This window comes from Microcaecilia unicolor, chromosome 1 (genome assembly GCF_901765095.1).
Source record: "Microcaecilia unicolor chromosome 1, aMicUni1.1, whole genome shotgun sequence".
In the NCBI taxonomy this organism is placed as follows: domain Eukaryota; kingdom Metazoa; phylum Chordata; class Amphibia; order Gymnophiona; family Siphonopidae; genus Microcaecilia; species Microcaecilia unicolor.
Window position 1 is genome coordinate 20,984,600 of NC_044031.1, and position 26,230 is coordinate 21,010,829.

The window sequence follows — 26,230 nt, forward strand, 5'->3', positions numbered from 1 at the left end:
GTCACGTGATGCTAGGCGAGGGGTAGGACGCCGCAAGACTGAGCTCTGAGGCCCCGATGTAAGATCGCCCCCCTAGCAGCTTAAATCGGCGAATTTGAAATCTGTATAAGAAGGGAAGACAGACGGGACATCCCAGACTAGTGAACGGTGGAATTTACAAGGAAAAAATCAATAATATGTCCTCCAAAACGATGCGGAAAGACGGAGCACGAGGGAGAACGGGAGAAAATAAATGGCGGATCCCGGCCCCTCGGGGGAAACAATAAGCTCCGCTTGGGCCAATGAAATTGCAACGGAGGTATCGCAATTACTGGAATCCTCCGTGGACCTGAAATTGCAGAGAATTTCTGAGAAACTCGATGTTATGGATGAGAAATTAGAAGTTTTAAAAACCGATCTGACGGGATTCCAACAACGGCTATCGGAGCTGGAAGACAGGAGCGCCCAGCAGGAGGGTCATCATAAAGAATGGCAGCAGAGGATTACCCAATTGGAAACAAAAGTGGACGATCTAGAAAATAGATCACGTAGAAATAATATCAGGCTGGTGGGAATCCCAGAGACAGTACGGGAAGTAGACCTGCGGGCCGTGTTGGAAACGTGGCTGCCGAAAGGTGCTCGAGGTGCAGGAAGTTGGCGAGCAATTTAAAAATCGAAGAGCACACCGTCTGGGAACAACTGAGACCCGAAGCGCAAAGAACCTCGGGTGGTAATATGCAAAATATTAAACTACAACCACAAGCAGGAGATTTTGAGGCTATGGCGATCCCAGGGCACGGGTGAGCTATGAAACGCACAAGGTGTTGTGCTTTCAAGATTTTTCGACTGCAGTGGCGACACAGCGAAAGCAATTCGTAGGAGCATGCACTGAACTCCACAACAGACGGATTCGGTTCGCACTGCTATATCCGGCGAGATTGAGGGTCCAGTATGAAGGCCGGACCCGCTTTTTCAACACCGCAACGGAAGCGCTGCAGTTTGCCAAGCAAATACAAGGAGGCACGGAGCAGACTCGAGGATGAAGTACGCTGAAAGAAAACCATTGCAAGAGCGAGAGCTAAAGAAGTTTCACAGTGTTCTGCCGAAGAAGCAGAGGATATGCAGAGCAGTAGCGGGAGCAGAGCCCTGAGCGCAATGCGGTTGTGACACATTCTGTATAATTGCTTTAATTTCATGTGAGTTGGGGACTTGTGGGGGGACAAAAGTTTAATAAGCATAATAAGATGTTTTAAGAGATTTGGTTGAGGTTGTAATGGAAGGCTAACTAGAAGGGGATGCCTCAAATATGTTAAAGGGAGGAGGGAGTTTTCAAGATAAAAGTGTTTAAATTGAATGTTGTTTGAAAATGGGATTTCCCGAATATGTTAATGGGAGATGTGAGTTGGCAATGTACAGTGGCACAGGGGAGTGGGCCCTGAACATCTTGATAAAAAAGGAAGCTGCAGGGGGAGGGGCAGGGCGATAGCGTGACCGGTTCCTAAAGAGCACAATGTGCAGTGTATGGAAGAGGGGGGAGGGAGGGCGGGAGGGAGGGGGGGAGTGAACAGTGGGTAGAGGATAAGGGGGCCTTCATTTCGTTATTATTTTTGGAATTATTTGGTTTAATTCTATATTATTTAAATGTTATTTTATCATTGGCTTCGCGCGCTGAAGAGCGGCAGGGGGAGGTTATTTTGGATAAAAAGAGGGGTACCTAAGGGCTGGGAGGTACGCTCTCTGTTCAACAGAAAAAGGCTGAGACAATGGAAATGGATGAAGTGGAGTGTTGGGGTCAGTTAAATTGTTATCGTGGAATGTAGGGGGAGTTTCTTCGCCCATAAAACGGAAAAAAATCTTGCAGGCTTTGCAACGCCAGGCGGCTGATATTGTGTTTCTTCAAGAGACACATTTGACGACACAAGAGCATGAAAAATTCCAGCAGGGCTGGGTGGGTGCTATAGTGGGCGCTCCGGCTAATAATAAGAAGGCGGGAGTATTGGTACTATTTCGTAAGGGGCTGCCAATATCTATAAAATCGGTTAGGAGGAGCGCAATGGGTAGATATGTCTTGATAGAGGCGGAGTTGGGGGGAATTCCCTACGTTCTCTGTAATATATATGCACCGAATGTATATGAAAAAAAATTTTACAAAGAAATTGTAGACCTGCTGTCTCCATATCAGGTGGGCAATGTGGTGCTGGGAGGAGACTTTAACATGGTATATGACCCAGAGATGGATAAGACTAGTAAGGGAGGCCCGGGGCCTCGACACTATTTAAGGGGGCTACCATTCTTGTGTTCTACATTGGAATTGGTAGATGCTTGGAGGGTGTTACACCCAGGCAGTAGGGACTACACTCATCTATCCCGGGCACATTCTTCACTATCCAGAATAGATTACATACTTATTTCACGCCCCCTTTTTGCTAAAACAGTGGAGGCAGAGATTGGTCCAAGTGAAATCTCGGATCACTCTCCCATATGGGTACGGCTGGAATTGGGAGGAGACCGGAGCGGGTATAGGGGGTGGTCTTTTCCATTTGAGCTGCATAAGGATGCGAAATTTCGGGAAATGTTGCAGAGCAAATGGAAAGAATACGAATACAACAACAAAGAACATAAAGACCAATATGGGTTGTACTGGGAAACGGCAAAGGCAGTCCTGAGAGGAGAAATTATTAATTATAGGGCTTGGACGCGGAAGCGAAGGGACAAAGAAATATTACGCTTAGAAAAGAAGTCGAACACACCGGCAGAAATATGGGGCTAAACAGACAGAAGCACAGAAATTAGTCTATCTGACAACCCAGAGAGAGTTAAATGAGCTCCTGCATGAGAGGGCTAAGAAATCTATACTGTATTATAAACACCAGTTATTCCAGTATGGGAACAAGGCAGGAGCGTTGCTGAGTCGATTGGCAAAGGGGAAAAAAGGGACGACTCGACTTTTACAAGTAAAACGTCAGGAGGCACAGTAGTCAGACGTGAAAAGGACATAGTAGAGAGTTTCCGCAGATACTATGCAGACCTGTATGGGGAGCCATCGGGGATAATACCAGATAGCACATTGTTTTGGATAATATTGACCTGCCACAGATATCGACGAAACAGGAGGAAATCCTTGACGCCCCTATTGGGGAAGGGGAGTTAATGTTGGCCCTGCAACAGAGTGAGGTGCATAAGGCACCAGGACCAGATGGTTTTAGTATGGCCTTTTATAAGATTCTACAGGAACAGGTGACTTACCTCTATTTAAATTTATTTAACCACATGGCTAATACTGCCACGATTCCAGAGACCCTTGGACTAGCTAAAATTATTGTTCTGCCTAAGCCCGGTAAAGATCCAGGGGACATGGGATCATATAGACCGATCTCCCTATTAAACTGTGACGTCAAACTTTACGCAAAAATATTGGCAAATAGATTGGCCCGAGTGCTACCAGACTTGGTGGCCTCTCCACAAGTTGGGTTTGTGAAGGGCAGGTCGGTGGTAAGCAATGTCAGAGCTCTTATCGCTTCCTTGGAGAAAGTGAAGGAGCAGCAACGGCCTTCTCTGCTAATAAGTTTTGATGCAGAGAAGGCCTTTGATCGAGTGGTATGGCACTTCATGTTTCAAGTTTTGCAGAGAGTAGGTATTGGGGGATTTTTTAGGAATGCAGTGGGGGCTCTTTACTCAGACCCCCAAGCGTACGTGTGGATAAATGGGGTAGGGTCGCAACCGTTTTCAATAAGGAGGGGAGTGAGACAGGGATGTCCTCTCTCTCCGCTACTATTTGTTCTGTCTTTAGACCCATTAATACGAGAGATCGAGTCTCACCCGGAGATAGTGGGGGTTACTTGGGGTTCTGTTGGCTTTAAAATATCTGCATTTGCGGATGACTTATTAGTGCATCTCACAGAACCCAAGAGGTCACTGGGAGCCCTGTTGGAATTGTTTCAAGAGTATGGAGACTTTGCTGGTTTTAAAATAAACTATTCCAAATCTCTGGCATTAACAGATACAGATAGCGTGAGAATGGAGTGGGGGAATGATTTTCCTTTAAAGTGGGCCAGGAGTGCCTCAAATACTTAGGAGTACAGGTGGCCATGTGCACAAAGGCCTTTTACACTCTTAACTTTACTAAACTACTGGATAACATGAGATGTCGGCTGAAGCAATGGGAGGCCTTGCCGCTGACGTTACACGGGAGGGTCCAGCTGTTCCGCATGGTGGAGTTTCCCCGATGGCTTTACACACTACAGGTTTTACCGTTGCGATTAAAAAATAAAGATATTAAGCAGTTCCATAAATACTTACGACAGTTTATTTGGGGGGGGAAAAGCCTAAAGTGCCTTTAGACTTACTGGTAGGCTCTTGGAAATTAGGAGGCATAGGGCTCCCAGATATTAAAAAATATAACCAAGCGTGTTTGTTGAGGCATCTGGGGGACTGGTTATTAGATAAACAAGACTTCACCCCGTGGAAATTGGAACAGGTTTATTTCTTGCCATTTCACCCGCATTATCTACTTCATGAGGCAGAGAACAAATTACCAACTAAGTTTAAGGGAAGTTTGCTATTGGAACCAATGAGGGCGATCTGGCGAGATCTCAATAGTTATTGGGGGCTGGAAGGGGATATGTCGGATGTATTGCCGTTACAAGGCAACCCAAACTTCTCACCTGGGTCAGAAAACAGGGTGTTTCACAGGTGGGCCGCACAGGGGATTACGAGGTTGGAACACGTATTAGGGACCAGAGGAGGTCTGTTAAATTTGGGTGCTCTGGGGGTTGGTTTCACTATTAGCCACACATTTGCTCATCAGCAATTAGCTCACTATGTTAGATCCCTAAATATGGAAAAGCTTACTAGGGGACACGGGAAGAAAATCAGGGAATTTTTCAAAACAATAACTGAGGAGTGGCTTACAGTATCGGGACTGCATAAGGCTCTATGGGCAATGGGTCCACAGAAAAAAACTGAAGCAATTACCGCACGTTGGGCACGAGATATGCAGAAGCCCAGCTTGGCGCTGGATTATAATAAGTTGACATCTCGTATACCTGAGATCTCGATCAATGCGACATTACGGGAATGTCAATATCGAATTTTACATCGAGCATACATGACCAAACTACAGGTATTTAAGATGGGAGGAGTGCCGGACCCACTATGTTCTAAGTGCCGGCAACGTGACAGCACATTTTATCATTGCCTGTGGGAATGCCCCGGAGTGCAAAGGTTCTGGCACAATATAATACAATATCTGGAGGGCTTAGTGGAATCTCGGATTAATTGTTCTTTTATGGGGATTATCCTAGATAAACATGAGCTCTTTGCCCTTCAACGAGGAAGTCAGAAGACACTGGTACGCAAAGCCTGCCTGCTGGGGAAAAAATTGATTATGACTGGGTGGTTGAGTGTGGACCCACCAGATTTTTGGCATTGGAGAAACAGAGTTCACGAGCTCTTAATGCATGAGCGTAGGGCGGTGGGAACTTCCCCGAAGAAGAGAACACAGTTCCTGGAGATTTGGAGACCTTACATCCAGTCCCTGGCGCCACGTGCGCGAAGCTTAATACTGAATAGCTTATAAAAAAATTTTTTTTTTTTTTTTCTCTCTCTCTCTCTCTCTCTTTCCCAAGTTTCTCTATAAGGGGGATTTAGTTCATTATATGAAGTATGGGGGCCTTTCGGGAACAGAGGGACTCACTCAAAGGGTGATGCAGACGAGCAGGGGGCGAGCAGGGAGGGCCGCCCCCGATTCGGTTGCGGACCCTGGTTCCAGGGTACCCTATCAACAGTCCTAAAGGGAAAAGGACCGTAGTTAACATAGCATTGGATATCATGGATAATAGGGTTTCCCTGGAAAGTCTGAACGAAAAATGGCAGAGTGAATACTTATTAAGATCAAAGGGTGGAAGGGGAGGGGAGGGGGGATACGAAGTTTAGAGGTCAAGATATGGTACATTAAGGTCAGTGGGTTGTTCGAAGGAGGGGGAGGAGGGGGCAGGGAGGATGATGGGGGGAGGGTGGGAGAAATTGACAAAATATTGATGATGGCAATTGGATGTTTGAGCATAAGTCCAATGTGAAGTTTCACTGTAACATGTTAAAATTGTACGTTTTTGTTAAGCATTGTATCATCAATAAAAACCGTTAAAACATAGATAGGTAAGAGAGTAAGAAGAGTTAGAAAGTAAGGCGACTGATTTAAAGAAAGATGCACATGAGATGAGAGAGATGGTTAAATATTATCGCAGCTACTGTGAATGCCCCAAATTGACTACCCCTACTTGACTGACTCTACATTTGTCCATTAGATTGTAAGCTCTTTGAGCAGGGATTGTCCTTCTGTGTGTTAAAATTGTCCAGCGCTGCGTAACCCTGGTAGCGCTTTAGAAATGTTAAGTAGTAGTAGTAGTATATATATATATAAAAAAAAAAATATATATATATATATATATATATATATATATATATATATATATATATATATATGCTCCTTGGTGCAGTCCCTTTTTGTTGGAGAATTTTATCGGTTCACTGTTCTCCTTTTGTTTATTAACCCACATTTAAATCATTAATAATAAGCCACAATTCAAAGTACAATGAATACAATACATATAATGTGAAAGTACCCAGAGATAATCTACAAAACAGAAATATGAATAAAATAAAATTCTCAGTGTACAGAGGGGACAAGAATAATACCCAAGTTCTGGTTCTACACATTTCTTGACTGGCGGAAGAACACAATAGATTTTGCTGCAGCTTCTCTGCTTCTCCTCTTTCCTCTAGGATTATAGAGAGTTTTGCCTCCTCCTTCTTTGAATTTCCCTTTCAGCTCTGGGAAATGCATCTCTGACTCCCACTGTCCTCCCTCCCTCCTTTCTCCTTTCTTTGCCTTGTGGACAACCTCTTTTCCAAAGCAGATGTGGGCTCCTTCTAATAAAAAAAATGACAGGACCGCAAGTCCCATAATTCACAGTATTAAGACTACATTAACCAGCATCTAGCTGCAGGGTAACCCCACTTCTGTGATGTCACTTCCTCTTGGACAGAACAGGAAGGACTTGTGCAAAAGAGCTGTGCAGCAGTGCTAATTCAATCTAGCACCAGAGAGAAGCTAGCAGCTGAGAACCAACACTGACCCAGCAAAGGCCAAAACAGCCCCCAGGATGGGGGCCAGAGCTGGTGCTCTAGAGAAGGGCAGAAGAATGGCTGCAGGATCTTTTGTTCAGCAGGTAGGAGACTGGCAGGAGGTGGGCAGCAGGGGATGCAGTGCCAGGCAATGTCATGCAACCTCTGATACACACATGGTGCATGGAGCAAGCAGACGAAAAAGAAAGTTCTTCTTCCTGGTTCCCCTCCCTTCACAGGGCTGCTGCTCCTGAGCCTGGGGCTGGAAATGGTGCTGTGGATAAGGGCAGAATGGCTGCAGGGCTTTGTGCTCAGCAGGTAGGAGACTGGCAGGAGGTGGGCAGCAGGGGATGCAGTGCCAGGCAATGTCATGCAACCTCTGATACACACATGGTGCATGGAAAGTTCTTCTTCCTGGTTCCCCTCCCTTCACAGGGCTGGGAATGGTGCTGTGGAGAAGGGCAGGAGAATGGCTGCAGGGCTTTGTGCTCAGCAGGTAGGAGACTGGCAGGAGGTGGGCAGCAGGGGATGCAGTGCCAGGCAATGTCATGCAACCTCTGATACACACATGGTGCATGGAGCAAGCAGACGAAAAAGAAAGTTCTTCTTCCTGGTTCCCCTCCCTTCACAGGGCTGCTGCTCCTGAGCCAGCAAAGAGGGAGGGAGCCAGGGCAGGAGAATGGCTTCAGGGCTTTGTGCTCAGCAGGTAGGAGACTGGCAGGAGGTGGGCAGCAGGGGATGCAGTGCCAGGCAATGTCATGCAACCTCTGATACACACATGGTGCATGGAGCAAGCAGACGAAAAAGAAAGTTCTTCTTCCTGGTTCCCCTCCCTTCACAGGGCTGCTGCTCGGAGGCTGGAAATGGTGCTGTGGTGAAGGGCAGGAGAATGGCTGCAGGGCTTTGTGCTCAGCAGGTAGGAGACTGGCAGGAGGTGGGCAACAGGGGATACAGTGCCAGGCAATGCCATCCAGCCTCTCTCTCTCACACACACACACGTTGCAAGGGGCAAAAGAAGAAATGAGCCTGGCACTGCTCAATCCATTCCTGGGGCTCCAGAAATGCAAGTTCTGTTGTTTTTTCCCTGCAGCCCCTAAGGCTCTTCTTTCTGGTTCTCCTCCCGTCAAACAACAGCCGATCGTCCAACTTTATGAGGTTTTCAGCGCTGCGTATGCCTTGTAGCGCTATAGAAGTGATAAGTAGTAGTAGAAACGGGGCGCTCTGTAGAATCAGTGATCCACTTGTGCACAGATGAGTTTTTGATTTATGATAAATGTGGACATTGAGCTGATTCAGTGAAGTTGCTGTTTCTCATATTTTTATACATGCAGTCTGCTTTATGGAGGGTTACTAAACTTTTTTTCAGTGTGACCTTCAAGGTAATTTATTACATTTTGGCTTGCACATTTTACATAGTAAGTGACGGCAGATAAAGACTTGAACGGTCCATCCAGTCTGCCCAACAGTCACATTCATTATCAATTCAAGATTAAATCAACAATAAACTAATGTTGCCATCTCTCTTATATGATTCAGCATAACCAATACTCTAGCCTGGTTTATGACAAATACACAATTATTCCTATGTTAAAACAGCATAATTAATTATCTGACTGTATTATAGTTTTGATGTTTTTCTTGAATGTAAGCCACATTGAACCTGAGCTTGTTCAGGGTAAGGTGGGATACCTTCAATGGAAAAAGTAATCAACTTGTTAGTCTCACTCACACACACACACAAGGAGTGACTCAGGCTGCACATACTGCAGCGGGACACGTTTATCCACTCCTACCCTAGCTGAGATAATATTTAACCATCTCTCTGACCTCATGTGCCACTTTCTTTAAATTAGTCACCTTACTTTCTAACTCTTCCTACTCAGGAAAGATGTCAGGAAGTATTTTTTCACGGAGAGGGTGGTGGACGCTTGGAATGCCCTCCCGCGGGAGGTGGTGGAGATGAAAACGGTAGCGGAGTTCAAACATGCGTGGGATATGCATAGAGGAATCCTGTGCAGAAGGAATGGATCCTCAGAAGCTTAGCTGAAATTGGGTGGCGGAGCAGGTGGGGGGAAGAGGGGGTGGTGGTTGGGAGGCGAGGATAGTGGAGGGCAGACTTATAAGGTCCGTGCCAGAGCCGGTGATGGGAGGCGGGACTGGTGGTTGGGAGGCGGGAAATACTGCTGGGCAGACTTATATGGTCTGTGCCCTGAAAAGGACAGGTACAAATTCAAGGTAAGGTATACACATATGAGTTTGTCTTGGGCAGACTGGATGGACCATGCAGGTCTTTTTCTGCCGTCATCTACTATGTTACCTAACTATATGTTCCATCTTTGCTTTACTCTTTACTGTCAATTAAAATGTTCTATTACGTATTGGGAAAGGGGATGCAATAGGGCAAACATCAATCTCCTGGTATCACAAGGCGCTGAGGGACTTAAAACCCCCCAAAGATGTCAAGGAGGTAGTGGGGAGATGGGAACAAGAGCTGGGGAGTTCAATTGCTATGGAGAAGGTGATAATAGCACTAAAAGGGATGACAGGAGTAGTGCATAGTGCAGAACTGCAAGAATGTCATTTTAGAACAACACATAGAGCATACTTCTCGGGTAAGCAAGCATGGCATGCAGGGATAGTGGAGGCCGATAGATGCAGGAAGTGTGGAGTGGCCATGCCTTCTTTGGCACATGGGTTATGGCAGTGTCAGCGAATTCGGGGTTTCTGGACAGCTCTTGCCCGGTTTGTATCGAGGATTCTGGGGTGTAGAATACAGTTCACTTTTGAACGAATCATGTTTAGCTCGCCAAGAGTGTGGGCACGGGGAACAAAAGAAGAGAAGCTATTTCTGAGTAAGTCTTGCATTTTGGGGAAGAAATGCATATTGAATCATTGGTTAATGGACATACCGCCCTCCTACTGGTATTGGAGGAATAAATTGCATGCGCTTATGATGTGGGAGGCCAGAGGTGCGCGATTTACTCCCAAAAGAAGGAAACATTTCATAAAATTTGGACAGCATATCTGAATATAGTAGCGCCCAGAGTTAGAAGTCAGGTATTGAATGAGTTGGAGTGAATGGGGTGACTGTGGAGATAAGAGCGAATGCTGAGGTAGGGAGAAGTATTGGGGGGGGGGGGGAGAGGGAGGGGAGGGAGGGAAGAGGAGGGGGGACGATGCTGAGACATACACCGCCGACAACTGATCATATGGGAACTGTTTTAGTCTTTAAGGGTGTTGATGTGAACAATAAAGCTGTACGACTCATGTAAAAGGTGGAGATGCTAGAAGAAGGGCTATAAGAAACAAGGCCCTAGGCAGCAGGTCGTGCTTTTAATCTACTGCTTCATGAGGAAGAGTTTTCTTATTCTCAATACCTTGAACGATATATCCTACGGATGGTAGCACTGTTTGAAGCTGGTTTTGTTCATAGCTTGAGGGGAGAGGGGTGGGGGGGGGGGGGGGGGGGAGAGGGGATGGGAAGAGGAGGGGAAAAAAAGTAAAATGTTAACAAGCTGATTTGAATTAGCACATTGATATTTGGTTGGATACCTTTCATTGTATAACATGTACAATTGTTGTTGTTCTCAATAAAAAAGATTTAAACATAAAATGTTCTATTACGTATTGTGTTGACGTAAGTAGTGTACTATGCCATACTTTGTATTGTTACTTGAATATTTTTACCGCTGTAATTGCCTGTTGCTCATGTTTGATCTATTCTTACTGTACACCGCCTTGAGTGAATTCCTTCAAAAAGGCGGTAAATAAATCCTAATAAATAAACATCATATATAAAAATTTTAAAAATGTATATAAGCCGCCTAGCTGATTCCCTCAATGGGCGGGATAGAAAGCCCTAATAAAACTTGAAATTGGAAAACATCCGGGACTGCAGTTTAGACGTGTTAGTCTAGACCTGTTTTTATCACAAATAAGTCAGAAAAGGGTGCCCTAAATGACCAGATGACTGCTGGAGGGATTAAGGCATAACCCCCTCCCACCCTTCAAAGATGTGAAAGAAACAGTGCATGCCAGCCTCTATGACAGCCTCAGATGTTATAACCAGTTCTATTAGAGCAGCAACCAGGTCCCTGGAGTAGTCTAGTGGTCAGTGCGGTGTTCTAGAGAGAAGGACCCAGACCCATATCTCACTCTAAAGGGGTTAGATGGTTTCCTAAAGGACAAGTCCATAAACCGCTACTAAATGGACTTTTCCATATCATCAAGCTGATCAATCCATAGACTGGTGGGTTGTGTCCATCTACCAGCAGGTGGAGATAGAGAGCAAACTTTTGCCTCCCTATATGTGGTCATGTGCTGCCGGAAACTCCTCAGTATGTTCTCTATCTCAGCAGGTGGTGGTCACACACAGCAGCAGCTCTGGCTAGGCCTCCAAGCCTAATTTTTAGGTTTTGTTGAGTGCCTGGGGTTGAGGGCTCTTTTGAGCAAGTGCAAACCTGGTGGTGCCAGGTCCCTCCTTTTCTCCCCCCTCCCGCTGGCTCCGTTAAAAAAAAAAAAAAAAAAAAATTTTGAACGTCCTTAAAGGCGTTTATTTCGACGTTTATTTAAACGTTTATTGCAGCTACTCACTGGGACAAATTGGGCCTTGAAAGTTCGGCACTTTCGCATGGAGACCCTCCGCTCTGTTATAGCGGCAGTGAAGGCAGGAGAGTTCCTGGCTTCCTTGGACATCAAGGAAGCGTACTTGCATATTCCCATCTGGCCTCCTCATCAAAGCTTTCTGCGTTTTGCAGTACTGGGCCGACACTTCCAGTTCAGAGCCCTCCCGTTCGGGTTGGCTACTGCTCCGCGGACCTTCTCCAAAGTAATGGTGGTCATCGCGGCCTTCCTGAGGAAGGAAGGAGTTCAAGTCCATCCTTATCTGGACGACTGGTTGATCCAAGCCCCCTCTTATGCAGAGTGCGGCAAAGCTGTGAACCGGGTGGTTGCTCTTTTGAGCTCCCTGGGGTGGATCATCAACTGGGAGTAAAGCCAGCTGCGCCCGACTCAGTCCCTGGAGTATCTGGGAGTTCGATTCGACACCCAAGTGGGCAGAGTGTTCCTGCCAGACAATCGGATTGTCAAGTTTCAGGCTCAGGTGGACTAGTTCCTAGTAGCCTCTCCTATTCGGGCTTGGGACTACGTGCAGCTGTTGGGCTCTATGACGGCCACGATGGAAGTAGTGCCCTGGGCCAGGGCTCATATGAGACCACTACAACAATCTCTGCTGCTGCGCTGGACTCCGATGTCGGAGGATTATGCTGTGCGCCTTCCCTTGGACCCAGCAGTGCGCAAGGCGCTGAGCTGGTGGACGCAGACAGACAAGTTGTCTGCAGGAATGCCTCTGGTGACCCCGGAGTGGATTGTCGTCACGACAGACGCCTCTTTGATGGGCTGGGGAGCCCACTGCTTGGGAAGGACAGCGCAGGGGCTCTGGTCTCCTGCAGAGGCAAGTGGTCTATCAACCTCCTGGAACTCAGAGCCATTCGGTTGGTGTTGTTGGAGTTCATCCCGGTACTGGTGTTGAAGCCTGTACGGGTCCTGTCGGACAATGCCACGGCTGTGGCCTATGTCAACCGCCAGGGAGGTACCAAGAGCGCCCCTCTAGCCAAGGAGGCCATGAATCTATGCCAGTGGGCGGAAGCGAACCTGGAACAGCTGTCAGCGGCCCACATTGCCGGAGTCATGAATGTCAAGGCAGACTTTCTCAGTCGCCATACCTTGGAGCCCGGAGAGTGGCAGCTATCTGCTCAGGCGTTCTTGGGCATCACGAAGCGCTGGGGCCAGCCGAGCCTAGATCTGATGGCGTCACCGGCCAATTGTCAAGTGCCGCGCTTTTTCAGCAGAGGACGGGACCCTCGATCCCTGGGAGTAGATGCTCTTCTCCAACAGTGGCCGACACAAGAGCTTCTCTATGTGTTCCCGCCCTGGCCCATGTTGGGCAGGGTGCTAGACCGGGTGGCAAAGCATCCCGGCAGGGTAATCCTGGTGGGTCCGGATTGGCCCTGGTATGCGGACTTGATCAGGCTCTCAGTCGGCGATCCTCTGCGGCTGTCAGTGGAGCAGGGCCTGTTTCATCAGGGCCCCGTGGTGATGGAGGATCCCTCCCCCTTTGGTCTTACGGCCTGGCTATTGAGCGGCAGCGTCTGAGAAAGAAGGGCTTCTCAGACAAGGTCATCGCCACTATGCTGAGAGCGAGGAAGCGCTCTACTTCTACTGCTTACGCCAGGGTTTGGCGTATCTTTGCAGCGTGGTGTGAAGCAGGCTTACTTTCTCCCTGCACTGCTCCAATTTCTTCAGTGTTGGCGTTCCTGCAAGAAGGTCTGGACAAAGGCCTGTCGCTCAGTTCCCTGAAAGTTCAGGTAGCGGCTCTGGCTTGCTTCAGGGGCCGCCTGAAGGGTGCTTCCCTGGCTTCGCAGCCAGATGTGGTACGCTTTCTCAAGGGAGTTAATCACCTGCGCCCTCCTCTGCACTCAGTGGTGCCTGCGTGGAATCTCAACCTGGTGCTAAGAGCATTGCAGAAGCCGCCTTTTGAACCCTTGTCGAGGGCATCTCTGAAAGACCTGACGTTGAAAGCAGTCTTTTTGGTGGCTATCACTTCAGCCAGAAGAGTTTCCGAGCTCCAGGCACTCTCATGTCGAGAGCTTTTTCTGCAGTTCACTGAGGCAGGAGTGACTATTCGCACAGTGCCTTCCTTCCTGCCCAAGATTGTTTTTCGCTTCCATGTGATTCAGCAGCTGTGTCTCCCTTCCTTTCGTAGGGAGGTCTACCCAGAGGAATACTCTGCTCTCAATTTCTGGATGTGAGACGAGTCATCATCAGATACTTGGAAGTGACCAACGATTTCCGGAAATCGGATCATCTGTTTGTCCTGTTTACAGGTCCTCGTAAGGGTCTGCAGGCTTCTAAGCCTACAGTGGCAAGATGGGCAAGGAAGCCATTGCAGCGGCTTAGGTGGCCGCGGGGAAGGCCCATACCTTTGCCAGGCATTACCGCTTGACTGTGGCTGCTCGGGCGGAGGCCCGGTTTGGAGCTTCAGTGTTGCGGTCAGGGATTTCTATGTCCCGCCCTGGGTGAGTACTGCTTCGGTACATCCCACCAGTCTATGGATTGATCAGCTTGATGATATGGAAGGTAAAATTATGTATCATACCTGATAATTTTCTTTCCATTAATCATAGCTGATCAATCCATAGCCCCTCCCAGATATCTGTACTGTTTATATTCTGGTTGAATTTTAGGTTCAAGTTTAGCCTTCAGTTACTTCAGGAGGACTTCGTGTTCAAGTTCTTCTTTCACTTGGATTCTTCAAGAGTTGAGACGAGTTTGTGTTACAGTGAGCTGCTGCATTCCTCTCCCCTCCGTTTTACGGGGCTGGATTGAGATTTAAATTCTGCCGGCACTCCCTCCCGCTTCGTGCGGCTGTAGGGCAGCTTTGTACCCCTCCCGCTTCGGCGGTGTTAGGGTCAGTCAGCTCCTCCCGCGGTTGCGGTTGCAGGATAAGCCAGATCCCCCCGCATCGGCGGGTGTGGTGTCCCTCCCCCGCTCCGCGGGGATGAGCTGGACGGATTCCCCTCCCCCACTTGTGTGGGGATGAGCTGGGTTAATTCCCCTCCCCCGTTTCGGCGGTGGTGAGCTGGGCAGAGTGTCCCTTCGTGGGTGTAATTCTCTAAGTGCTGAGTCCTGCGGATGGAGCTTTGATATCGACATACTGAGGAGTTTCCGGCAGCACATGACCACATATAGGGAGGCAAATGTTTGCTCTCTATCTCCACCTGCTGGTAGATGGACACAACCCACCAGTCTATGGATTGATCAGCTATGATTAATGGAAAGAAAATTATCAGGTATGATACATAATTTTACCGTAACCGCACCCTCTCCAAAAGATATTACACAGTGTGATACCCGCAAGCGAGCCTTCTCTGGAATAGCCTCCACAAGAGATACTAGGACTAGGGGGCATGCGATGAAACTACAGTGTAGTAAATTTAAAACAAATGGGAGAAAAGTTTTCTTCACCCAACGCGTAATTAAATTCTGGAATTCGTTGCCGGAGAACGTGGTGAAGGCGGTTAGCTTGGCAGAGTTTAAAAAGGGGTTAGACGGTTTCCTAAGGACAAGTCCATAAACCACAATTCCAGGAATAACATGTATAGAATGTGTGTACGTTTGGGAAGCTTGCCAGGTGCCCTTGGCCTGGATTGGCCACTGTTGTGGACCGGATGCTGGGCTCGATGGACCCTTGGTCTTTTCCCAGTGTGGCATTACTTATATACTTATGTACCTGTTACGCTTGTGGTGGAAAGTGTGAGCCCTCCAAAACTCACCAAAAACCTACTGTACTCATATATAGGTGACGCTTGTAGCTATAAGGCCTATTATGGTGGTGGACAATTGGGTGCACTAGGTTTTTGGTGGGTTTGGGAGGGCTCACCATACAAGGGGGTAACGATGAGATATGTACCTGGGAGCTTTTATGTTAAGTCCACTGCAGCGCCCCCTAGGGTGCCCCATTGCTCTGCTGGGATGTCTGTGTGACCAGTCTACTAAGAATGCTGGCTCTTTGTATATCCCAGTGGCTTGATTTTGTGTGTTTTTCAGTTGGACCAAAAAGATTAACCCACTGAGCGGAAAAATCATCTAGCAAATGGCCATTTTCGAAACAAAGATAAATATTTTTCTGTTCCAAAAATTGCTATGTTCGCCACTGGACTTTTGAACATTTTGAGCAAGTAGCAAAAGAGAGGTTACAAAAGGTACTTAGAAAAATACTAGGACACTCTTTCCAAAAATACTAGGACTAGGGGGCATGCGATGAAGCTAGAAAGCAGTACATTTAATACGAATCGGAGACAATTTTTCTTCATTCAACGTGTAATTAAACTCTGGAATTCGTTGCCAGAGAATGTGGTAAAGGTGGTTAGCTTAGCAGGGTTTTAAAAAGATTTGGGCTGCTTCCTAAAGGAAAAGTCCATAGACCATTATTAAATTGACTTGGGAAAAGCCACTGCTTATTTCTGGGATAAGCATCATAAAATGTATTGATCTTTTCTGGGATCTTTGATATTTGTGACCTGGATTGGCCACTGTTGGTAACAGGATGCTGGGCTTATCAAAAGACAATAAACTAACGTTGCCATCTCTCTTCTATGATTCAACATAACCAATACAAAACAGAATAGCAAAAAAAAAAAAAGCACAAAAGAGCCTTCAAGATTGGAACATTGTAGAAATCTTTAATGCAAAAGACCCGACATGGGCTGTTTTTCGGCCCAGATAGTCGCCTGCTTAAGGGGTCAAAATAACGTACTCTTTGATAGAAAATGAAGTCAAGGCAGTCCTTCCAAAAAGCACATTGAGTAAAACAGCAAAATCTTCCAAGCACAGTGACGGCATTATAGCAACCCGCCAAAAGCTGTTCCAGCTTTGAGGTCTCTTTTGAACGTTTTGAGCAAAGCATCCAAAGCTGGATTGAAACGTCATATCGAAAATGCCCCTCCATGTATAGGTTGTGTGGCAGTGTTAAGGTATAGGTTAGAAATGGTTAGTGGGGTGATGCAGCAGTTCAAGGTTTATTTTGGGACGGATGGGGCAGTTCTGCTGGGTAGTTTTTTTTTTGGGGGGGTGGAACAGTTTGTGGGTGCTGGGGCAGTTAGGTTTTGAGGGTGAGTTCGTTTTGCAAAGTGGGCGGTTGCAGGGTGTACTGTTTAGGGCTGAGGCAGGGGCAGGTTGGGGCACTTTTGGGGGGGTGGGGTAGAACTTGGGATGGGGACAGTTTGAAGGATGGTGATAAAAGAATATGGAGAGTGTCACTGGCTCGCAGTCACCTCGGTCCCCAGGGGTTAGACCCAGGGAATGCTGCGAATTGATGGTTTACCGTTTCCCATGTTTCAGAAGATATGCTGGTCCGGTCCGGATTTTCCAGCCCTCCAGATTGTTTTGGGAGTTTTTTTGGAACTAAGCAGTACCCATACCTGGTGAACTCCCTTGTGGGCTGCCTTTATTAACCACCTGGGAAGGTCCCTAGTTGCCTTGCAACAGAGGTCCTCAGAGGAGTTTCCTTTGGTGGAAGTCGTTTGCAGCGCTGCTGAGTTTTTCCTGATTTAGGTTTTGACTCTGCTTGTTTACTGACTACTGTCTGCTGCCTGCCCAGACCCGGCTCGGTTCCTGGCTTACTCTGCCGTCTGCTGCCTGCCCAGACCCGGCTTGTCTCCTGGCTTACTCTGCTGCCGGCTGCCTGCCCTGCTCCAGCTGGGTTCCTGGTTCCTTTATCCTGCTGGTCTCTGCAGTTCTGCTTTCCTGCCCTGTCCGGTAAGTCCTGCTGACCGCCCGCACCCTGGGGCTCAACCCCTGAGGAACGGTGGTTAGGTGCAGGTGAAATTTGGGCTATTTCTGGTCCAGTTGGTGCCAGCCTTTGTCTGAGAGTTCCGGCCCAGGGTGCCGGGAAGTCTGTTCTGCCTGTCCTGTGTTTGGGTGATTCTCCTGCTGCTGCCGCTCCTCGGCAGTGGCCCAAGGGCTCACTAACCTAGAAATACCGTTAGAAGCGTGACAGAGAGACATTTTGGAAGGCGGAATTGTTTAATTGCAGTGTTATACTGTATTTAAGTTTGTGTGTTACTGCAGCTGGATCGCCTTTTCCCACAGAAATGCACTGCACCATTTTGTTGGGGGGGGGGGGGGGGGGGCAGAAGACCAGGCTTATTACTTGGGAATCCCTGGTCCAATTTGGCCCATTTTCAAACTTGATACATCTTTTTACTACTACTACTACTACTAAACATTTCTAGAGCGCTACTAGGGTTACGCAGCGCTGTACAATTTAACAAAGAGAGACAGTCCCTGCTCAAAGAGCTTACAATCTAATAGACGAGTGAACGGTCGGTCCGATAGGGGCAGTCAAATTGTAAGGTAAGGTAAGGAAGTTAAGTTTCCCCTTCAGTGTCTCCTGCGCCTCTTTGTCCTTTAGGATGCTACTCCCCTCCTCCTCTCTGCCACAGTTACCACTCTTAGCAACTCTATCCTTCAAGTGCATCCCAAACATAGGCTGAGTTGGTGCCTATAACCCAGGCTCAACCAAACCGGGAAACCCAGAACAGGAGCCAAGCAGCAGACAAGACAAGGAGTTTGTAAGAGACGGTCCATCTGCCTGCTGGCGATAGAAAATACCGACTGCCCAGGGAGTACACAATCCTATAAAAGATTTCAGTGCACTCTCTACCTGCTTACTATGATTATTTGTATGTGCTTGGGAATATCCTGACAAGCAGCCAGAACAGTGGCTGCCTCTCCCAAAGACATACACCTTTCTAAACAAAGGGTAGTCCTTCCCAGCTACGTATGGGAGATGGGGAGGAAGGGGGGAGGGACCCGGAGACATCCGAGTTTGACACCCCCAGAGGCTGTAAAAGAAAGAAAGGAAAAGAAGTCCCTACCTGACCAGCGTCTAACAGAGAATTCCTAGGCACAGAAGAAGAGGTAGCAATATTGTTCTTATTGTAAACCTCTAAAAGAGAAAGAGAGAGACTAATGGGCTCGCTTCCTACCTGCTGGGAGACTGAGAAAATACTGAGGCCAGGGTCACATGGCCAGGGCTCTCATTGGCTCTCTAGTCTTAGAATTTTCTCAGTCTCCACCTGCTGGTAGGCGTGCACAACCCATCAGTCCAATCCAAACAGGATGAGGTTTACCCACAGCCAAACCTCATCCTGTTGCATTAAATTTTCTATGCTATAGAAATTGCAACTCCTTCTTTTATAGAAGTACATTGGGCCTTTTTATTTATTTATTTATTTATTTGGGGGGGGGGGGGGGGTGAGTTCCCTAAATTGCCTGGTCCAGTTTTGCCCGTTTTTACTGGTTTTCACAGTGTGACCACTTTTCTCCCATGTCATTATATTTTGGGAGGGTTGTTTTGCCCCCAGACAGACAGATATTCCCAAGGCCTTTTGTGTTATAATTCTTACCAACTTCTGACCAGCCTTTCAGATATTTTTAATCATGTGGATAATGCATATAAGAAAAGATATAAATATCTAGATATTGTCATAATCCCCAGATAGAAAAAAAAAATCTTGATTACCAAACATTGTTTACTTCAAGTTTTGATTCATTTGACAAGAAGATACACCATTATATTAAAATAATATTTTTATTACCCTTGGTGCTAGTTTTGCAAGGTTCGTCAAAAAAGTAAGACATTGTCAGTGTATAATGAAGATTTCTGTATAGATTCTCAAAATTTGTAACCAAGTATCTGCAGACCAAATTCAAATCTATTCAAGTAATGGTTCAATTGCTGAATTAAACAATAACGGAGAAAAAGGGCAAACCCTGGTGTCCATAGACAAAACTGACTCTAGGGACAAATCCAGGGGAAGAAGTCTGGCAGTTCCTGACGACCTGTCTTCCATCCTAAAATGTCAGGAGAATGAAGCCAGCTGAAATCTAATGCTTTCTGAGCACCTCCACCGTCCTTGAGTGTGTTTCTGGTTTGTATTTCAGATGCGGGTGACATTCGAGGACATCGCTGTCTCTTTCTCCCAGGAGGAGTGGGAGTATTTAGATGAAGGGCAGAAGGAGCTTTACAGGGAGGTGATGAAGGAGAATTACGAGACCCTGATCTCAGTGGGTAAGGATTGCATTATCTGCATTTTCTGTACACAGCATCTGATTTATTAAAAATAATTTGATACACTTTTCTGTAGCTCCTCCACGCCTGAAACTTCTAAGTATGATCAGGTCTCATCTTTCCTCTCAGTCTTGTTTTTTTTTTTTATTTTTTTTTTAATATTTATTTATTTATTTGTAGCAATGTTTCAACAAGTACAATACTTGAACAAGCAATACAGGCTTAGTTGTTTTTTTTCATCTAAATTATACAATACTAGTAAGAAAGGCCCGTTTCTGAGGCCAATGAAACGGGCGCTAGCAAGGCGCTTTCCTTACCATCCCCCTCCCCTTGTTGGTGGACTTAACCTCCGTCGTTATCACGGCAGATCAGCTGTTCGGATGGCACTCCGTGGGGGGGGGGGGAGGGTCTGCGTAGGTCGCTGTTTGTTGGTGTGCGTCGGGCGGTGGGGGGTGGAGCGTCGGAGGGTGGTGGAACTGGGGATTCGTTGAGTGTCACAGCCCCACCCTGAACGTCATCACGTTGTGACGTGAGGGCGGGGCAAGCACTCATGGTGGAAAACTGATCTGGACCATGCTGGGTAACTTTGCCTCATAGAACGTTGGCGGTGCGTTTTATATAGAGAGATAACTAAAGGAAAAGTGTTATGCCCTCTTTAGACCACAATAATATGGAGGGGGGCATCATGTCCAGGAGAGAACTTAAAGAATAGATAAAGAGGTACGTATAGCTTTACACGCATTTAACCTTATCTTTACTATTTATTCTCAATCTCTCTCTTTCTAACGTTAAACTGTTCCCAACTATTTTTGGCTCTCTCATTCTCTCTGTCTCCTCAGCTCGAAACCTTGGGGTCATCTTTGACTCCTCTCTCCTTCTCTGCTCATATCCAGCAGATTGCCAAGACCTGTCGTTTCTTTCTTTACAACATCCGTAAAATCCGCCCCTTTCTTTCCGAGCACTCTACCAAAACCCTCATCCACACCCTTGTCACCTCTCGTTTAGACTACTGCAATCTGCTTCTTGCTGGCCTCCCACTTAGTCACCTCTCCCCTCTCCAGTCAGTTCAAAACTCTGCTGCCCGTCTCATCTTCCGCCAGGGTCGCTTTACTCATACTACCCCTCTCCTCAAGACCCTTCACTGGCTCCCTATCCGTTTTCGCATCCTGTTCAAACTTCTTCTACTAACCTATAAATGTACTCACTCTGCTGCTCCCCAGTATCTCTCCACACTCGTCCATCCCTACACCCCTTCCCGTGCACTCCGCTCCATGGATAAACCCTTCTTATCTGTTCCCTTCTCCACTACTGCCAACTCCAGACTTCGCGCCTTCTGTCTCGCTGCACCCTACGCCTGGAATAAACTTCCTGAGCCCCTACGTCTTGCCCCTTCCTTGGCCACCTTTAAATCTAGACTGAAAGCCCACCTCTTTAACATTGCTTTTGACTCGTAACCACTTGTAACCACTCGCCTCCACCTACCCTCCTCTCCTCTCCTTCCCGTTCACATTAATTGATTTGATTTGCTTACTTTATTTATTTTTTGTCTATTAGATTGTAAGCTCTTTGAGCAGGGACTGTCTTTCTTCTATGTTTGTGCAGCGCTGCGTATGCCTTGTAGCGCTATAGAAATGCTAAATAGTAGTAGTAGTAGTAATTTAAATGTTCTGGAAGGAGAAAGGTGTATTTGAGCCCTTGATATTTAATTACACATTTGCAAGGATAATTTAAATAGAAAGATGCACCTAATGCTAGAGTCTCTTTCCTTAGGGCTAAGAAAGCTCTTCTCCTTTCCTGAGTCTGTCTAGTAACATAAGTACATAAGTAATGCCACACTGGGAAAAGACCAAGGGTCCATCGAGCCCAGCATCCTGTCCACGACAGCGGCCAATCCAGGCCAAGGGCACCTGGCAAGCTTCCCAAACGTACAAACATTCTATACAATCAAGCCATTGTGACATCACTAATGAGGTTGGCTCTTATTGGTGGAATGAGCCACTATGACATCACAATAGGTTAAATCACTGCTCTATGTAATAAAAGTGAGCCAAGTAGAGGACATAAGTACATAAGTAATGCCATACTGGGAAAAGACCAAGGGTCCATCGAGCCCAGCATCCTGTCCACGACAGCGGCCAATCCAGGCCAAGGGCACCTGGCAAGCTTCCCAAACGTACAAACATTCTATACAATCAAGCCATTGTGACATCACTAATGAGGTTGGCTCTTATTGGTGGAATGAGCCACTATGACATCACAATAGGTTAAATCACTGCTCTATGTAATAAAAGTGAGCCAAGTAGAGGACATAAGTAATGCCACACTGGGAAAAGACCAAGGGTCCATCGAGCCCAGCATCCTGTCCACGACAGCGGCCAATCCAGCTTCCCAAACGTACAAACATTCTATACATGTTATTCCCAGAATTGTGGATTTTTCCCAAGTCCGTTTAGTAGCGGTTTATGGACTTGTCCTTTAGGAAACCGTCTAACCCCTTTTTAAACTCTGCCAAGCTAACCGCCTTCACCACGTTCTCCGGCAACAAATTCCAGGATACATCCATATCTTTTCCCCGTAGAATAAAGACTATGAGTTCCTAAAAAACATGCGTTTTACTGCTTCCAGATCTTGTTCAAATACGAAGGACACTAATAGAGTCATTCTTTCAGAATCTTCAGTTATAGATGATTCTAATATATCAGTTAGATTGAGATTATGTTTTCCTTGATCATTTTGTTGAAATTGTTGTAATGCGATATCCGAGCTTTCTCCTTCTTGAATCTTTTTAATTGGAATATAATATATTCGATTAATTGGAGGAATAAGGTCCAAGGAATAATTCAAGACTTCTACCAAATATTTTTTGAAAGCCTCAAGAGGAGTAACACCCAGTGTTCTAGGAACATTTAAAGAACGAAGGTTCAATCTGCGATTATAGTTTTCAATTTGTTCAATTTTCCTGTGTATCAAATTTTTATCTTTAATTGTCATAGTGGAAAAATCTTGTAACTTTCTCACTTCTTCTTTAATCTCAGTCATTTGATTAATAGAATCTGTCTTAATATTTTCAAGGGATTTAGAAAGTGTATCAACAGTACTTACTAAGGTAGAAATCTCTTGTGTTGTGTTGGTCAGTTTAACGTCCAAATTTTGGAGAGCTTCCCAAATGCTCTCCAAAGTTACCGTCTCCGGTTTAGATAACACTGATCTTTCTGCAGCGTGAGAGCTCGAAGGCCCCAAGCCTCCGTTCGCTTTTCCATCGACAGAGCCTCTTGTCTGAGGCCTTTCTTCACCGTCTTACGATTCAGATGACCTCAGCTGAGATAGGAAAGCTACGGGCGGAGGTGGCGGATTGAGTTCAGGGGGTGAGAGCGTGACATCTAGCCCCAAGTCGCAAGGGTCTCCTCCTCCTGGGACAACGGGGCTCCTCCCAGACTTTTGATCAAGCATTTTCACCGCAAACCTCTCTATTTTCAGTTACGATGGAGAAGAGGTTCTGGTCGCCGAGGCCCCAGCCTTGACCAGGCCTATCCTCTTAGTATGGGGCATAATGGTTAAAGAACAATGATGTTGTTCAAAACGGAACACGAGAGAGCTCAAGCGTGATCTATGCGTGCCGCCATCTTGACCACCCCTCCATCATATTTGAGCATCATCTCCTCTCAGTCTTAAGATGACAGTGCGAGGTCAGGACTGAGAGACCTTAAGACCATCCAGCATGTCTTATGTGTTTGTTCCCCTTTAAATCAGTGACAGACCCTCCTCTAGCTCTTGTAACAGGGCTGAAAGCAAGGGGCGGAGCCAGACTCGCCAAAGGCAGACCCAGGGCAAAAACCTTAAGGGGCCCCCCTGCACCACCACCACCCCCCTCCTCCCCCGAGGAAAAGTGCTTTGAGGAGCTTTGGATTTGGTTTGGCTGAGGCTCCAAGTCCTAACTCCTTAGCTGTGTTCAGCCCAGCCTCCACACCTCAATTCCTGGCTGCTGAAGACTTCCTCAGTGTTTGATCCTCAGCGACAGCGTTTCTGCAGTGCTCCCTTGGTTGACGCCGGTTCTTCTGTCTTCTTTCTTGTGCTCGTGCTCGCGTGTGCCAGCTGGGACCCAGGTTAGCGTGTTAACTCTTCTGCCACTGCAGATCCTTCCTGCTGTGTCCCCTCCCACAACGGAAACAGGAAGTATGTCAGGTGGAGGCGGGACGAGGCAGGAAAAAGAACCTGCAGCACTGAGACTTAACGCGTAACACGCTAACCCGAGTCCCAGATAAGAAGGAGAGGAGACTGATGCATCCTGAGCTGCCTTCTGCCCGCTTGCCACCTGACGCCTTGCTAACGAAGCAACCAGTGGCGTCTCTAGACAGAAATATCTGGAGTGGCAACGGGGGGCAGGCCAAAATGGCATTTCCGCTGGTGGTGTGGAGTAGGGGGTATTGAAGCTGCTGCTCTGCGTGAGAGGAAGAGAAGAAACTGTTGGACCAGAGTGAGCCCTGTGCTCAGGACTGTTTTTACCTGGTGATTTTTTTTTTCCTAGAAAAGAAAGGTGCTGGTACTCGTAGATGGCCAACCTTAGGGGACGGTGTGACTATCCATGGCTCCACCCCACAGTAGCCACATATCCGTTACCAGCAGCGGAGCACATAAGAGCTAAAATTGTTGCAATTAAATTAGTAGCCTGTAAAATAATGATCCTCGTACACTGGACCATCAAGCTACTAAGTTTAAACCTAATCTGCATTCACAGAAGCCTTACTGATATAACAGCGGGTACAGATCAGAACCAGAACATTTTCACATACAAAATAAATGTCTGATTTTGGTGTCATCTCAGTTAACAGCAACACAAACCCCCTCCAGCACCTGAAGTAATTAAAAAAAAAAACCCAAAACCCTACAAAAGTCACTCAGGACTTATAGAACAAATCTACCATTTCATAACAGCACCAGCTTCCCAAACTCACATTACAATATACCTAGGAAAACATAACACAGTGAATATTGCAATGAGCCCTAGAACATACACCAATTGGAAACTGACAATTACTACAGATCCCTACTCAGACCCTTGGCCTTGCGGGGCCACATGTGCAGAACAGAGGTAGCCCCTCTTCACATACAGGCAAAATTGAACCCGAGATCCCGAGCAGCAAAGACCCTGTTTGCAGCCACTGTTCCCTGTAAGCAGAGCAGGAGTCCTCCACTACAGTCCTGCCAGTAGGTGGTGCTGTTCATTATCACATGTTCTATAATGAGGGACAGGCAAGCTCTGCAGGACTCGTAGGAACCTGCATGTCCTTAGGGTATCTTTCACTAAGGCGCGCTCACTTTTTTAGCGCACACTAAGTGTTAGAGACACCCATAGGAATGCATTGGCGTCTCTAACGTTTAGCGCACCCACAATTTTAGTGCACGCCAAAAATGTGAGCGTGCCTTAGTAAAAGACCCTCTTAGTGATTGAAAACACAGTAGTGAAACACCACCCCCTACTGGCAGCAATGCAGTTGGAGAATTCTCATAAGTACATAAGTATTGCCATACTGGGACAGACCAAAGGTCCATCAAGCCCAGCATCCTGTTTCCAACAGTGGCCAATCCAGGTCACAAATACCTGGCAAGATCCCCAAAAAAGTACAAAACATTTTATACTGCTTATCCCAGAAATAGTGGATTTTCCCCAAGTCCATTTAATAATGGTCTATGGACTTTTACTTTAGGGAGCCGTCCAAACCTTTTTTTTAAAACTCCGCTAAGCTAACCGCCTTTACCACATTCTCTGGCAACGAATTCCAGAGTTTAATTACACGTTGAGTGAAGAAAAATTCTCACTCAGCTTAGAGGGAACAGTCCTGGTGAGATGTGTTGATTTAAAACTGTTCTAATTGTACCTGATGCAGCATCTGCAAAACATTGTCAGCAACAGAGCTGCTGTGTTTTGAAGACTAGGTCCATTCAACACACAGGGTTTTATTTTTTTCAGTTGAAAATCTATACTTTTGAAGCACTTAGTTATTGATCATATTTAATATAGACGAACTTTATTTTTGAAATGGAAGTTTTTTGACTTATGGTGGACAAAGTGATGTTCCAGCCAAAGCATTAGGTAAATCTGAGATCTTCTTCCTCCATATTTGTTGTTTTCTTTTCATTTTTCAGGTTATACTATGGACAAAGTGTATTTTGAGGGTTGGGACTACTAGAGAAGCTTGAGACTTGCTGACGCTGAACATGTATACCTTGGAGGAAAGGAGAAACGGGTGACATGATACAGACGTTCAAATATTTGAAAGGTGTTAATCCGCAAACAAACCTTTTTTGGAGATGGGAAGGCGGTAGAACTAGAGGACATGAATTGAGGTTGAAGAGGGGCAGACTCAGGAGTAACGTCAGGAAGTATTTTTTCACGGAAAGGGTGGTGGATATGTGGAATGCCCTCCCAAGGGAGGTGGTGGAGATGAAAACGGTAATAGAATTCAAACATGCATGGCATAAACACAAAGGAAT

General features: G+C 46.5%; 1 protein-coding gene across 1 annotated transcript in view; it reads left to right on the forward strand.

The window, feature by feature from the left end:
- Positions 1-232: 232 nt before the first annotated feature.
- LOC115460453 (oocyte zinc finger protein XlCOF6-like) overlaps positions 233-26,230 on the forward strand; it is a 36,593-nt gene continuing 10,595 nt past the window's right edge. The window contains exon 1 of the mRNA XM_030190249.1: positions 233-623. Coding sequence (XP_030046109.1) covers positions 233-623 — 391 coding nt within the window. The remainder of the gene's footprint in view (positions 624-26,230) is intronic.